This window comes from Glycine soja, chromosome 19 (assembly GCF_004193775.1).
Source record: "Glycine soja cultivar W05 chromosome 19, ASM419377v2, whole genome shotgun sequence".
Classification (NCBI taxonomy): Eukaryota; Viridiplantae; Streptophyta; class Magnoliopsida; order Fabales; family Fabaceae; genus Glycine; species Glycine soja.
In genome coordinates this window covers 5,900,084-5,917,144 of record NC_041020.1, presented here as the reverse complement: position 1 = coordinate 5,917,144, position 17,061 = coordinate 5,900,084, and the positions used below count along the sequence as shown (strand labels likewise).

At 34.5% G+C, this 17,061-nt stretch overlaps 2 protein-coding genes and 1 long non-coding RNA gene across 3 annotated transcripts; all 3 read left to right on the top strand.

The window, feature by feature from the left end:
• Positions 1-778: 778 nt before the first annotated feature.
• LOC114399774 lies at positions 779-3,521 on the top strand. Its single transcript, XM_028361992.1, has 4 exons — positions 779-993; positions 1,139-1,238; positions 1,381-1,816; positions 1,986-3,521. Exons 1-4 carry the CDS (start codon positions 794-796, stop codon positions 2,285-2,287), a joined length of 1,038 nt encoding a protein of 345 aa, XP_028217793.1. The 5' UTR covers positions 779-793; the 3' UTR covers positions 2,288-3,521.
• A 1,015-nt stretch (positions 3,522-4,536) lies between these two features.
• On the top strand, positions 4,537-5,064 carry LOC114399775. The gene is made up of 2 exons (XR_003663819.1): positions 4,537-4,908; positions 5,018-5,064. It is a non-coding gene; the product is annotated as an uncharacterized LOC114399775 (long non-coding RNA).
• A 9,765-nt stretch (positions 5,065-14,829) lies between these two features.
• LOC114398520 (histone acetyltransferase HAC12-like) lies at positions 14,830-15,909 on the top strand. Its single transcript, XM_028360714.1, has 3 exons — positions 14,830-15,213; positions 15,397-15,623; positions 15,721-15,909. The coding sequence occupies exons 1-3, from the start codon at positions 14,830-14,832 to the stop codon at positions 15,806-15,808; spliced, it is 699 nt and encodes a 232-aa protein (XP_028216515.1). The 3' UTR covers positions 15,809-15,909.
• Positions 15,910-17,061: the final 1,152 nt, after the last annotated feature.

Genomic DNA, 17,061 nt, shown 5'->3' with positions numbered 1-17,061 from the left:
ATAATATTAATATATATGATATCATTTGTCTTGTATTTGAAATTTACAAAAAAGTGTTCATAACCTTGAAAGAAATGCTTGAATTTTGTTCAATATAGATATATATAAATTTCTGTCGTTAAATCCCACTTCACATGTTTAATATGTATCTTTGATGTTTTCATCATAGATGTTACCCAATTGTTATATCCATGCTCCTTAGATTCTACTGCATGACTCTTTGTTGACATATTATGTCTGTCAATGTATTTTTTTCTCCATATATACTTGTTGGAATCTTAGTAACAAGCTTCTTTTTTGTCTACCTGTATGAGACAATACTACTACTTATCATCTATAAGAAGAGTTTGGAACCATAAACAATTTTCTTCTTCTTTAAATGCTAATAATAATATTTATGCTCCTAAAGGGTGATTAAATGATTTCCATTGTTGGATTCTTGAAGGGTGGCCAGATAGATTAGGTAGTCATCTTAGATTTTACCATGTGCTGAATCATTAGCTTTTCTTTCTATTTTTCTTTTACATTTGATAATTCAATTGTGTTTGTTTGGTTGTCATGCTATTTGATGGATGCCTTCTTTGTTAAATTATGATTTTTAGACTATTTTAATTGCTATCCGCATTGGTGTTTGTATGTGTATAAACTTGATCATGAATGTCTAAATATATGATAATCTTGTTTTATGTCTTCCAAGTTAAGATATCATATAAAAAATATTGATTGCATTTTAAACGGTCACTAATAATTTTTAGTGACTTATACCTGAAGAAAAATGTTTTGGATAAACAAGATGCATGCCAAAGGTTCTAATCTCGAGAATAGCTGCAAACAAACGCCAGGAAGTTCTTCATCATTTGTCCCAAACCATCCTCTGCAGAGAGATTTTGATTTAAGACATCAAAATTATATAAGGAATCAAGCAAGGTTCTTCTTTGACTGGCGAAAAGATCCTGGAATTAGTCGATATAGGAACTTGATAAAAATTGATATGTAAGTGATTTAAATTTTCACATTAACTTGAACTTGTGTAACTTTTATCCCTCTATATGATACAAAGATGCTGACATTATTAGTGGTGGCATTTGCTTCACGACAAGATTGTCATGGAGTTGAGACTAACTAAATTTTACTTTAGTTCTACAATATTGCATTCTCGACATCCTAATAAGCAAGGACAGGCCTATGTTTTGGCAAACTTTCTGGAAAATCGGCTATTTGTGGAGGCTGCTTCACAGGTTTGTTTTTGGAACTGTGTCCTAGCATGTGAGATTTTCATTTGTTAACAAGATAATGAGAAGATCAAATGTAAATTGTGCCTAAATCTTAATTAAGCATCCTGGTATTTATTGATGATTTTTATTTCTGCATATTTGGCAGGATGAGTATATCAATCGGCAGACAATTATGCAGCGATTGGATGCACAACTCAAGAAGTTGAATGCCCCGAAATGCAGCCAAGTAAATAGCTCTATTGCTTGCACATCCCAGATGGTGCCCTCTTCTGGGTTATTGCAAGCTAGGTCTAATGGAAGCGTACTGGAACCTTCTTTTCAGAATGTGGCTGGTCCTATCAACAATGCAACCGATTATTGTGCAGTGGCTGTAGATAATAAAAATGGCTTCCTAAATGGAGGGTTGTCTTATTCTTCTTTTGTTCCCCAACCGATTTTTTCACCTGATAACCTTCCATCAATCGCTACATGCACTGATTTGGATGTGCTTCCTAACTCTTTTGTTTCTGGTGGGAGAAGCAATCCGAAAGCTTGCTCCAAGTCAGTCAGTTCCTATTTTCCTCAGCGACAGGCAGACGATTGTATGTTTATATGAGTCATGTGGTTTCTTAAGTTTCAATCCATACGTGTGCACTTATTATTTTTGTTTCTACAACCATGTTTTTATTTTTTTCCCCCTTTATTCTTTTGCTAGTACTATTGTTATTATATATAATGTATTGCTTACCATTTGTTTGATTGCTTATGCAGGGAAGACACTTCTGCTGAAGTATGGAGATTGTTTTAGGACTACAATGGGAAAATTTGTCCAATCTGAATCTCCAAATTTGATGACCCCTCAAGATGCCTTGAGGGGATTGTCAAAAGTTTCCGATCTTCCTCCTGTCCCGAGAAGCCTTGGAGATATTAGGCAGCATCAACACCGGAAGCGAGATTTTCAGCAGAATTTAAAACTTTGTATGCAGCCATATGGACTTCCTGGTAAAACTTATATGGCCCAGCCTAATGCACTCTCCAATCAAGGGGTCAAATGTTGGGGCAGAAAGCATTGAAGCAACCACAACTTTTAAGAAGAAGTTTCAACGGGGATCAACAGTTCACTTTAGGGAGCTCAACATATATTTTTGGTTTAGATGGATCTGATAATATGAATTCATGCAGTAGTTCCAAAGTTTCAGTTGAACAGAGGATCATGCTTGAATATCTTTATTTGAAGAATTTTAATAATATTTCACGGGGCAATGTTATGAAATATCTGCATTCAACAGTTTGTCTTAAAGGAACATGTAATTGTGGATGGTATATCAAGTTGTTATTGCATTTTGATGATTGTAAAGACGATGGTTGTCATACATGTTACTCCTGGAAATTGCGTGGCATTGATATTCTTGGGGGTCATTTGAAATTTCCTGATATTATGGGTTCTGTTGAAAGAAAAAATGACGCTCCTTCTGGAAATACTGAAGTCGTGCTACCACCTGCAAAAAGAAGAAAAATGGATCCCGCTTTTGGTGTCCCTTTAATTAATAATGCATGTTTGGATCGGTCGACTCAGGAAATGGTTCACCTTTGTTCTTCTGAAGCCCTTTCAGAATTGTCGCAACAACCAGAATCTTCTTTTTTTTGTGAAAGTATGGAGTGCAAAGCTGATCATATATCTCTTTCTTTACATTCCAATATACATCTTATCTGCAAAGAGTCAATGCCTGTAGATGTAGAAGGCATACATGGCAGAATCGGGTTCAACCAAGATGGGATGAATGCTACCATCGAGCCAAAAGTTGATCAAGAGATGGAGATGTCATCAAATCCAACAGCTAATACTGCAGATATGAAGGACATACAAGGCAAAATTGGGTTGAACCAAGATGAGATAAATGCTACAAAAGAAGTCATTGAGCCAAAAGTCGATGAAGAAATGGAAAGGAAGTCCCCAAATCCAACACTTAATACTACATATATGGAGGACATAGAAGACAAAATCGAGTTGAACCATGATGGGATAAATGCTATAAAAGAAATCATTGAGCCAAAAGCTAATCAAGAGATGGAAATGGTGTCTCTAAATCCCATAGTTATTGTACATATGGAGGGCATACAAGCCAGAACTGGGTTCAACCAGGACGGGATAAATGCCACAAAAGAAGTTATTGAGCCAAAATTTGATGAAGAGAAGGAAAAGAAGTCCCAAAATCCAATAGTTAATATTGTAGATAAAGAAGACATACAAGACAGAATCGAGTTCATCCAGCATGGAATAAATGTTGATCCAAAGATAGAAAGGATGTCCCCAAATACAACAGTTAATACTGTTTCCTTAATTGATTTTTTCACAAGTAATCAAATAAAGGAACATATTACAAGTCTGAGAAAGCAATTTAATCAGGTCAACACACCATCTTCCACTGTTTTCCATTACCTTGATATGTTTCAATACTCTTATTAGTATCTTTAGCATACAAATCTTTATTTGCATGATTTTGATTTATTTTTTCAAATTTTAAACTGAAAATAGATAAAAGAACAACTCAATCACAAGTCTTGTGAAACAAAATTATTAGTTATATCCAAGTTTATGAAACATTTATATTAAATGAAATAATCAAATAATTAAGACTTGTGAAGGAATTGAAGGAGTTGTAAATATTTTTAAATTTAGTTTTGGTCCTTAAGTTTGTGTTTTTATTTTTTGATTTTGGCCCCATAAATTTTAAAAATAGTCCCTGTCACCGTTTTGAGGGAGCATATGATGCAGGGTTAGATTAGATGAATGTCATCTCATCATAAAATGGTGATAGAGACAATCTTAAGAAAATTTAAAATTTATGAAGATCAAAACCAAAAAAAATAAATCTAGAGAACTAAAATCAAGTTTGATAATTTTTCTTGGGCTTAAAAACATATTTTATGCTAGATTTAAATATGTCAAGGACGTATTTTTGAAGTACCATGTGAATTTCTATATTTTGTATGTTTCGGTTTGAGTTTTTCCAAGCATATGCAAGCTGATGCTTCTTTTAACAGAGTACAATGGTTGAAGAATCAGGAAGTGATGTTTACACATGCCAATTATGTGAAATGGGAACACTTTCTTTTGCCCCCGTGCCAATCTATTGCTTTTGTTGTGGCATCCGCATCAAGCGAAACACATGCTATTACTATAGAAGAGAAGAAGATGATACACAACATTGCTTTTGCAGTGTTTGCTTTAGGACTTCTCGAGGTGGGAACATCACATTCAATGGAACATCTGTTTCTAAGACAGATCTTGATAAAAAGACAAATAATAGAGAATTTGAAGAATCGATAAGTTTAATCTCTCTGTACTAGTATAACTCACCTGTATATGGAGAACTTTGAACTCACTTTTTATGGCTATTGTTTCTTCTAGTGGGTTGAATGCAATAAATGCAAATGTTGGCAGCATCAAATATGTGCACTCTACAACGATAAAAGAGATTTGGACTACAGAGCTGAGTATACATGTCCTATATGCCGCTTAAAGGAAATTGGAAATGGAATGCATGTACCCTTACCGAAGACAGCGGCTATGTTTAGTGCTAATGACTTGCCGAGAACCATGCTTAGCGACCACATAGAGAGCAGACTTTTTAAGCGTCTCTGGCAAGAGAATGAAGATTGGGCAAAAGCAGGGTATAAGAATCTTGATGAGGTAAGACTGTTCAATTATAAAGATGTTGAATACCTATGTTTGAGCATCAGCATGCATGTGCAAAAAGTTCATATTATCTGATTTGCCTTCTGTGACTCCAAATTGTTAGGTTTTCGAAGCAGAAAGTCTTTCTGTTAGAGTTGTGTTATCCGTTGACAAACAATTGAAAGTGAAGAAATAGTTTCTGGACATCTTTGAGGAGGAGAATTACCCTTCTGAATTTCCTTATACATTAAAAGTAAGTCCAGAGGTTAATGAATAGATATACTTTTTTTGGAGTAAATATCTCTCCGGTGATACCTCTGGCATAATGTATTATTCAGAAGTTACAGAAGTTCCTTCTGTTTCAGGTTATTCTTCTGTTTCAGAAGATTGAAGGAGTGGATGTATGCCTTTTCGCAATGTATGTTCAGGAGTTTGGCTCAGAATGTGGCTATCCTAATCAGCGTTCTGTGTACATTTCATATCTCGATTCTGTCAAGTATTTTAGGCCTAAAAGAGTGACTAAAAGTGGAGAAGCTCTTCGTACCATCGTTTACCATGAGATATTGGTATGTTATAATTCCTGTTGCTAATTATTAGTACTTGCTTTCTGTTTCTGTAAGAACGTATTCCCACTAAGGTTCCTTTATTATATCAATTAACCGACACAGTAAGCAGTTGAAGTTAAAACCTTTCCATTTCTTCTATTCACTATTCATGTTTTTCTTTTTCTAATCCTCAGATTGGATATCTTGATTTTTGCAAGAAACGAGGTTTCGCAACTTGCTATATATGGGCCTGTCCACCTATGAAGGGAGAAGATTATTTACTATATTGTCATCCTGACACCCAAAAAACTCCCAAGAAAGATAAACTACGGCACTGGTCTGTCTTTCTTTCTCCTTACGTGTGTGTGTGTGTGTTGAGTTTTCATGTGCTTCTGTATACATTTCATTAGCCATTTTTTTTTGTCATCCTTGCATTGGAAAATTAGCAATGCCATGTAACTATTGTGTATTTATATATACACATTGCTTGTTTAATTTATGCAGGTATCATTCGATGCTAAGAAAGGCTGCCGAAGAAAATATCGTTGTTGGTTCAACTAACTTACATGATCATTTCTTTGTTACTACTGGAAGTTGTGACTCCAAGGTAACAACTGCTCGTTTGCCTTACTTTGATGGGGGCTTCTGGTCTGGTGCTGCTATGGATAAAGCCAGGGACATTGAACAAGAGTGTGGAGGAGATTATAAAATGATCTTCGATAAAGTAGTATCCAAAAGATGTTTAAAGTCCATGGGACATGTAAATCCTCCTTCTGAAGGAACTGCCAAAGACATTCTAGTGATGCATAAAGTATGTCTACCTTGTCTCTCACCTTCATCTATTTTTTATATTGGCTCTTCATAGTGTAAAAATTCTTGAGTGTTTCCTTGACTATCAATTATAGAAAACTAACCGGATCTTGAAATTTATGGTTCTCACAAAACAATCAATAAAGAATAATAGATAATTATGTGTACCTTTCTCCATAGGATCTTCTCTCTGGTGCACTTTGATTTCCTTGAAAATGAGAGAAATAGGATTTCACTTCCTTTGGCCTTTCTTTTATGTCTCTCTCCGTTCGTGATGGCTATGGGTGAGAAAAGAGCACTTTCTGGTCAGGAAGGGGACCTTATTTCACATTAGTGAGTATTAAGCCCCTTTTATAACCACTACTCCCATCAAGTAGCAGTAAATCTAGAAACTTCTCCTATTAAGCCCAATTACAATTTAGCCCTTAATTGTTAATTATTTATTTATTAGTCCCTACTAAGTCATATGCCTCTCACATGAGACATTAATTCTAACATTCTCCCACTTGGCTAATGTGACATTAATAAACATTATGGACTAAATAAATAAATAGATTAACTAACATAATGCGCATTAAAAATTGACTAAATTGTTTTACACATTGGGTACATCATAATTTCATGATTAAGAATAGGAACCAATTCGAGTCATGGCGGTTGTACATCATCTAATCGACATAGTCCCTTCCATGTACTACAAATTAGTCTTCTCCTTAATATGACCATTAGTTAGGAGTACATAATTGGTCCAACATAATGTCTTCATTCAAGACAAAACCTGTTAACATTACTTTAACACAAACATGCATGCAAACATAGAGAACAGATAATCAGAAACATATCATAATTGAGCTCAGAGTGTCAGCAAAATTACATAAGGTAAATTACACTTAATGATCATCAATAACAATAATGCCCATACTTTCAACATGTTCTATAAATGTCTTGGGCGGTAATCCCTTTGTCAAAGGGTCAGCTATCATAAGCTTTGTGTTAATATGTTCTATTGACACTCTTTGTTTCTGAACTTCTTCTTTCACGGCAAAGTACTTCAATTCCATATGCTTAGCACCCGTAGAGTACTTGTCGTTCTTAGAAAAGAATACTGCTGCGGAGTTATCACAATACATTTTCAGCGGCCTAGCAATACTGTCGACAATTCCAAGCCCTGAAATAAAGTTCCGCAGCCAATTAGCCTGAACTGTAGCCTCAAAACATGCTACAAATTCAGCTTCCATGGTGGATGCAGCAACAACTGATTGTTTTGCACTCTTCCATGATATTGCTCCTCCGGCTAAGAGAAATACAAATCCAAGAGTGGATTTTCTTGTATCCACACATCCAGCAAAGTCTGAGTCTGAATATCCAATCACCTCTAGGTGATTAGACCTTTTATATGTAAGCATGTGGTCTTTTGTTCCCTGTAAGTATCTCAGAACTTTCTTTGTAGCTTTCCAATGTTCCATTCCTGGATTACTTTGATATCTTCCCAACATTCCGGTTGCAAAGCTTATATCTGGTCGAGTGCAAGTCTGAGCATACATAATACTCCCAACAACTGATGCATACGGAATTGCTTCCATTTGCTTCCGTTCCAGATCATTTTTAGGACATTGTGCGAGACTAAATTTGTCTCCTTTCTGAATTGGAACGGGAGATGCTGAGCACTTTTCCATCCTAAATCTCTCTAGTACTTTATTGATATATGCCTTTTGAGACAAGCCTAACAATCCTTGTGATCTATTTCGGAATATTTCTATCCCTATCACATAGCTTGCCTCACCCATATCCTTCATTTCAAAGTTACTAGAAAGAAACTTCTTAGTCTCATGAAGAAGACCAAGATCATTAGTTGCAAGCAATATATCATCAACATACAGGACTAGAAACATAACCTTACTCCCACTGACCTTCAGATATACACACCGATCAACAGTGTTTTCCTTAAATCCAAAGGAAACAATGGTATCATTAAATTTCAAATACCATTGGCGGGAAGCTTGCTTAAGACCGTATATTGATTTCTTTAATTTGCACACCATGTGTTCCTTCCCTTCAACTGAGAATCCCATTGGTTGGTCCATATAAACATCCTCCTCTAAATCTCCATTCAAAAAGGCAGTTTTCACATCCATCTGATGTAGCTCCAAGTCATAATGGGCTACTAATGCCATGATAATCCTGAAAGAATCCTTTTGTGAGACTGGTGAAAACGTCTCTTTATAATCAATGCCATCTTTCTGAGTAAATCCCTTAGCAACAAGTCTAGCCTTGTAACGTTCAAGGTTGCCATGAGAGTCACGTTTAGTCTTGAAGACCCACTTACAACCAACTCTCTTACAACCCTTTGATAATTCTACAAGGTCCCAAACATCATTATGTTCCATGGAATCTATCTCTTCTTTCATGGCATTTAACCACTTCTCAGAATTATCACAACTTATAGCTTGTGAAAATGAAACTGGATCATTATCATTAATGCTTAAGTTTGTTTCTGTTTCATGTAAGTATACCACATAGTCATTCGAAATAGCTGGTCTTCTTTCTCTTTGAGACTTCCTTAATGCTACTTCCTGTGGTTCTTCCATAATGGGTTCATTATGTATCATGGGCTCATCATTGTGTTGTACTTCTTCATTACTGTTTGTAGCAGTAACTGAAGTAGTAATCACCTTACTGCTAGAGGCAAAAGCTAAAGGGACTTGCACTCTAACTTCTTTAATTTCCACTTATCGTGGAACTGTACTCCCACTGATTTCACCGTTTTTAATGAACCTTGCATTTCCAGTTTCGACAATTCTCGTACTATGATTAGGACAATAAAACATATACCCCTTTGACTTTTCTGGATAACCAATGAAATATCCACTGATTGTTCTTGCATCCAATTTTCTTTCTTGCGGATTGTAAATTCTTATTTCTGCCTGGCAACCCCAAACGTGCAGGTGCCTCATACTAGGTGTCCTATTTGTCCACAGTTCAAAAGGTGTCTTTGGAACTGCCTTACTAGGAACCCTATTTAACAAATACATGGCAGTTTTCAAAGCATACATCCACAAAGATACGGGCAAGGTTGAATTGATTAACATACTCCTAACCATATCCATTAAAGTTCTGTTACGCCTTTCTGATACACCATTTTGTTGCGGCGTACCAGACATTGTGTATTGCGCACAAATGCCTCGTTTCTGAAGGAGCTTAGCAAATGGACCTGGATGTTGCCCAGTTTCATCATATCTTCCGTAATACTCACCACCTTGATCAGATCTAATAATTTTCACCTTTCTGTCTAATTGTCTTTCTACTTCATTCAAGTAAATTTCCAAAGCATTCACTGCCTGAGATTTCTCATGCAGTAAGTAGACATAACCATAACGTGAATAATCATCAATAAAGGTGATAAAGTATCTTTCCCTTCCGAAAGAACTAACATCAAAAGGTCCACAAATATCTGTATGCACAATTTCAAGAAGCTGAGTGCTTCTTGTGGCTCCTTTCTTTGTGTGTTTTGTTTGTTTTCCCTTGATACAATCCACACAAATATTTAGATCCGTAAAATCTAGATCAGGAAGAATTTCATTCTTTATTAATCTTTCTATCCTCTCTCTAGAAATGTGACCTAAATGTTTATGCCACAAGAAAGCAAATCGTTCATTCACTAAACTACGTTTAGTGCCAACATTATGATGCAGAGTCAAAACGGTTTCAACATACAAACCATCCAATTTCAATTTATATAAACCATCACAAAGAACACCAGTACCAATGAGATGATTATACTTAAATAAACTGAAACATCCATTACCAAAATTAAAAGAGTATCCAGTAATATCAAGTTTAGATAATGAAACCAAATTCCTAGATAAACTAGGTACATAAAGAGTTTCCAGTAAATCTAAATGATGTCCAGTGTCGAGTTTTAAACGATAAGTCCCGACCGCTTCCACTGGAGCTTTCACTCTATTCCCCATGAAAACAAACTTCTCATTTGGGCTTATGGTCTGGATTGTAAGGAATCCCTGCATAGTATTAGAAACATGAGTTGTACATCCAGAATCAATCCACCATGTATTATGGGGAACTTCAGTTAAGTTTGATTCAAAACATACAAGAGCATTGAGCTCACCTTTCTTTTCGAACCAAGACTTACGCTTTGGGCAATCTTTCTGGAAGTGTCCAGATTTTCCACAAAAATGACAATTATTGTTCTTTGATGCTTTCTTCTGGATTTGCACAGGACCGTCCTTGATCTTTAATGGTCCTTTGCCTTTATCATGTTTCTTTACAAATTTTTTTCCAGCTCCTTGATTCCCTCGGTGGCTTACATAATGGATTGAGTGACTTCCTTGATTCTTAAGCCTCGTTTCTTCCTGAACTAACATACTGTGCAATTCATGCACATTCCATTTATCTTTCATGGTATTATAGCTCATTTGAAACGGGCCATACTCAGACGGTAATGAGTTTAGAATAAACTGAACAAGGAAGTTCTCATTCACAGCCATTCCCAAGGTCTTAAGTCTTGCTGCAATGTTTGTCATCTCAATGACATGTTCATGCATAGTACGTGAACCATCAAACTTCATGGTGGTTAGTGTACTCATTAATGTCCCAGCAAGAGACTTATCAGCTGTTTGAGAGCGCTCTCCCACTAACCCCATAAACTCTTTAGCACTATCGGTTTTAGGGAGAGCTGTCTTAATACTGTCTGCAACAGTCATTCTCATGAACATTAGGCTGAGTCTGTTAGATCTTTCCCAAGCTTTATAATGAGCTTTCTGTTCATTGCTACTAGCATCAGTAATAGTAGCAGGCTTCTCTTCCAATATAGCAAGGTCAAGATCCAAAACACCGAGATGAAATTGGACTTGCTCATTCCAATCAGAGAAGTTAAGCCCATTAAAAATTGGTACAGATGATACATGAGAATTCAATAAGTTGGGAACAGGTACTGCATAATAAAACTTCACATAAGCATTTTGGTACATGAAACACAAGTCATACATATAAATTACTCAGATAAAAATCAATGTATATTGATGTTCTCCTTTGGGTGACACACCAACACACAACATACAAACATGATGATGCTAATAAAATTTTAACATTATTTGACAATTAAATATGCACCAATTAGTAGTATCTATTTCCTTTGGGTATATCAATAAACTAATGATACACACAAATCGCCTACAATAATATTCATTAATTATAAGAACAACTAATCAACCTTTGGGCGATCCATAAATTCCTTATAACAATGAATTTCAATTACCCATAAGCCAACAATCATATAATTTAGCATCCATTATTCTATGAGTAATTGAAATAATTATTAATTTGGAATTAAATAACCTTATAAATTTGGTCACTTTGGTGACTAACAAATTTAACATACATTTAATTCCAACCAAATATATATGGCCTGCACATACTTATTGCTATTAACAATTCATAGCCATTCCATTAATTTCATTCTAGGCCATAAAATAATATTTGCATTTATTTGTGTTTTACATTCTAACACGTTCAAGCAAATATATAGTATATACATATATTTTATTGCTACCAATAATTGTAAAACATTCACATTAATTTAATTATAGAACATAAACTTTCAATCCTTTAATCATGTTTAATGATCATTTTTGAGAGAAAAAAAAAATAGGCAAGTGGGATTGTAAATAGCAGAAAGGGGTTTGCAAATAGAAATTCGAAAAGGAATCCAAACCAACGTACATAGCAGCACCACTTTTCACAAAACTGAAATTAGCACGTACATGGCAGCAACATTTTTCACAAAACTGAAATTAGCACGTACCTACGTGCAGCTTTTGAAAAAGGATAATATTTGCATTTTCCAAAACGTAATTGGAATTAAAACTTTCTATAAAGTGGTACGTAATTGCCCAATTTTATTATTATTATAATATATGATTGTCATCTTTGATCTTAAATAAAAGGCACGAATTTGCAGTTCGTGATTAAAGTGTCACTTTTGGCTTTCTTTCCCAAAATGTAATTTCCAAAAATTCTATCACTTTCATGGCTTTCCTTCTCATGAAATTTTATATATCTAGAATTTCATACTTTGCAACGGAAAATATAATTAACACGAAAGGCACGTTATCAAAACATGTAATTGAAAATACATGTAACATAAATTAAAAATCCCTAAATTTCATAATTAGGGTTTATGCATAATTGGGAGAAATTAAATCATTCCTGGAGAATCATAAATTTCATAACACATGCTCTGATACCACATGTAAAAATTCTTGAGTGTTTCCTTGACTATCAATTTTAGAAAACCAACCGGATCTTGAAATTTATGGTTCTCACAAAACAATCAATAAAGAATAATAGATAATTATGTGTACCTTTCTCCATAGGATCTTCTCTCTGGTGCACTTTGATTTCCTTGAAAATGAGAGAAATAGGATTTCACTTCCTTTGACCTTTCTTTTATGTCTCTCTCCGTTCGTGATGGCTATGGGTGAGAAAAGAGCACTTTCTGGTCAGGAAGGGGACCTTATTTCACATTAGTGGGTATTAAGCCCCTTTTATAACCACTACTCCCATCAAGTAGCAGTTAATCTAGAAACTTCTCCTATTAAGCCCAATTACAATTTAGCCCTTAATTGTTAATTATTTATTTATTAGTCCCTACTAAGTCATATGCCTCTCACATGAGACATTAATTCTAACACATAGTTGAATCATCTTAGGCGGTTTAATTAACTTGTTTGCCAATCTTCCTGAAGGAAGTTTGAACTAGGTTATTAAATTAGATGTGGAATATTTGAGATTATATGTAGGTTTTATTATTTGGTCCTTGAACCATCCAATATTTGGACTGTAGAGATAAAGAGGAATTCAAGTTAAGGATCTAATTATATTAAAGGAAATCAGTGCAGTAATAAGGGGGATTAACAATTTTGGATTCATAAAGCTGAAAGTTGTTCCTCATTAATATATATTATTAATCATATAGATAGATATCATGTCTGACTATATTTATTTATTTTTAGTTAGCTACTAAAACAAGATACCTTTAGTACTGAAATATGACATTTTAATTACCTATGCCATCATTATTCTACTACTTTTGCTTAAGATTTGAATCTGTTAACTTTTCTTCTATGACACAATGTTTATTAGTGAATCCATCCAGACTGATATGTTATTTACCTGCAGTCGAGGGGCTCTGTCTTTTCCTTATTATAGTGTTTTATATTTACATAAATGAATCTCATCCTGTGCAATATATGCTCTTATTCATATTTGAATGAAATGTTGCAATATCTTAGAGATATACACGAGTTTAGTTACTTAAGTGATATTGATCCTTCATATTTATTAGCTGTTAACTGATCTTTCTTCCTTTTCTTTTTACCACCCTATACACAGCTGGGACAAACCATATTACCTTTCAAGGAAGATTTTCTCGTAGTTCAATTTCAGTATGTTTGCATGCACTGCCATGAAGTGATAGCAAATGGGAAGCGATGGTTTTGCACTGAATGCAAGAAATTTCAGGAGTGTGAAAGGTGATGATAACTTAAAAATCAAACATTTGAACTGTTTCTTTGCCTCTCATCCCTTGTATTTTGTTATATACATGTGCTGTTTATCTCTTTTGATTTACACTTTTTATCTCTATTTTAAATTAAATTTTTATAGTTTTCTTTAAGAAATTATCGATAGTTAAAAATAATTTTATTAAAATTTCAAATGTTAATTACAAATATCTAATTTATATATTATTTAAGTTTTAATCATATAAACACAAAATTTTATCATTGTGTACAAACCTAAGTACTGACTTATATATAAATATTATTGTATAACTTAAAATTTTTAGATCCTTTTTTAAATCATGTTATTCAAGATACCTACATTTGTCTATATCTTCTTTCTTTCCCATTGTAGGTATTAAGTATTAACTAGAGACTGGTGTCCGCTAATATTTCCTTGTAGGATTTGTCAATTGAATTTGATTATGCTATCTTCTCTTTTTACCTCTTTCCATATATATGTTGCATGCTACTATTCTTTCTGGTTATATGTTTGGTATCAGGATATATATTTAAGAAACCAAAAGGGCTTATGTCATTTACTTTTCATATTTAATATTTCAGATGCCATACTGTTCACTCACACATTTCAGCCAAAGGCGAGAGGCATAGACTTCATCAGGTACCTCCTAAACTTGAAGCTAAGTTCATACTAGAGATTTTCTCATCCTTACTGAGTTTTTGAAACAACATTCTGTAGGTTTTATGGCAGAAAAGAAAAACAGAAAATCAAAATACGGATTTGAATGAGGAGTGGGGAATACTTTTTTATTTATCAGCAACAGTACATTTATAATATTTCAAGTAAAGCAGAAAAACTAACGTATTACCAAACAATCTTGGATAACAAACTACTTGCTCCTAAAGTGTAGGAACCACTTATTAACTAAGTCAAAAACTGAAACAATAGAAGAAGAAGGTATTAGAAAAGAAGCTACATAATGCAGGCCAAAAGCAAATAATTAACACATACATATCTTTGAATTGTGTCTTTCCAGGTCCTCATGGATGACGTCCTTGGTGATACCAAGGAGAATGATATCATTCTTGATAATGGGTTATTTGATTCCAGACACAACTTTCTGAGCTTTTGCCAAAGGAACAGGTTTCAGTTTGACTCACTGCGCAGAGCCAAGTATTCCTCAATGATGATCCTCTACCTTGTGAAGAATCCTACTCTTCTGACTGTTGGAACAACATGCCGCGTTTGCTCTAAAAACAATGTGTCCCAGCGCTACTGGAAATGTGAGAATTGCCCTGAATTCACTGTCTGTTCTGAATGCTACAACGAGAGAGGTGCTAATTGCCATGCACACACGTTGAATGAAGCTTATTCACCAGCACAATCTCCTTCAGGGAATCAAGAATTGCAGCAGAACTCAGCAATGGTATGAAACATGAACCTAGTTCCCAGACTTTTATGTTTCGTGTCTTCTAGATTGTTTTTAAATGTTAATAACACCTTTTTTTGTTTCTTAGTTTTTTATAATTTTATTTTCCGTTCTTGTCATAATATATATAATATATATATGGTTGCTTGCTTCCTTACTGTGTAATTTGTTGTCATGCAGTTGCAGCAACTTCTGGATGTTATTGAACATGCATCTCTGTGTCACTCAATCAAAACTCAACCATGCACTTACCCACATTGCCGTCAAATTAAAAAGCTGTTCGCTCATGCCAGTAGGTGCGAAATTCGATTTTCTGGGGGGTGCCAATTTTGTAAGAAGGTTTGGCAAGGACTGACTTTACACTCAAAGAATTGCAGAGACTCAGCATGTCGCATACCCCGTTGCATGTGTGTTACTTTTACATTTTCACAACCTACATTCAATTTGTTTCCCAAATTGTGCATACGTATTTATTCCTTGATATATTTTTTATTGAATTTGCAGGGATCTGAAGAAACAAGTAGAATGGATAGCAACGCAATCTGAATCGCGGCTTAGGGCTGCAGTTTTGCAATCGAAAGATAGCAGATAACAATCTGTTCAATGAAACCCTTTGTCCATATATATTGAGCAGGATTATCAGAAGCAACAAGCTAGTGTGTATAGCTAGTTGATAATTTGTAAAGTTATAAGCTTCAAGGAATTGTACATAATTTTTTTTTAGGTTTCCAAAACATTAGACTTAAATTGTATTTTAAACCTCTTATTTTAGTCAATGCAATTTCTTTTTTATCCCTTGTTCTAATTACATGCATAATGCATCTGGTTTTCCTAGTTTTTCAATTGTTAAAATTAGGTCCATGATCTAATGTATTTTTTGACATGATAGTGGCTTGTCTGACTTGCCACATGATACAAAGCAATGGCATGAGTTCACCGGTTATAGTCACTGTTTTGTCTGTCATTGTAAGATTGGGAAATTTGTGAATATGATTAGGATTTGAACAAGATTTTGTTCTTGTACTAAAAATATTATTTTTTATGACACATTTTAAAACGGTTTAATTGCTTAAAATGTCAGCTTGTCAATTTTATAAATAATAAAAGTTATATAATGACAATTTTCTAAAATGTCTTACAATGGTTATTTTAAGAGGGTCTTCTAAAAGTTGTTTTTGAAATTTGAATGCCTTTAAATATTTAGGAGGTGTTTGGTTTGGTTGTTTTCTGTCTTCATTTTCACTGAAAATAGAAAACGGTGATGAAAATGTGTTGAAAACTATCTTAACTAATCTGATTGTGACTTGCTTTCCAAAACCAAAATAGGATAACTCAGGCTTGATCACGGGATTTGACTTCCTGCGGACATGGACTTTGACAGTAACTATTGGGTGTCATCCCGGGGCTTCTCAGGGGGATTACGGGCTCTTAGGGAAACAAACTCTTGTGATCTTCGTATCCTCCTCCCCCATTTGTGGCTTTCCCGGTTACAAGGATTGCACCTTGTCAAGGCTTTCTTCTCAACATAATGTTTCACCGTCCTCGAGTCGATCTAGCAGAACAAGTAGTTCAAGTCTGCTTTTCTGTTCAAGAGGGAAGAAAGACAAAGCTCTCTTTCTAGAATCACAAAAGAATACATCCCATAAAGGTGTTTAGTATGATTCTTAGTCGAATGAATGAGTCCTCTACATTGGTCCTACCGACAATTCTCTGTTCAAGAAAATGAAAACGAAAATAATAAATTTTCGTTTTTAGTGTTTTCAGTTGAGAACAGAAACTTCACTTTGGCTAAAATAAAATTGCGGTGGTAATGATTATAATTTTAAACAAATATAAAAATACAAA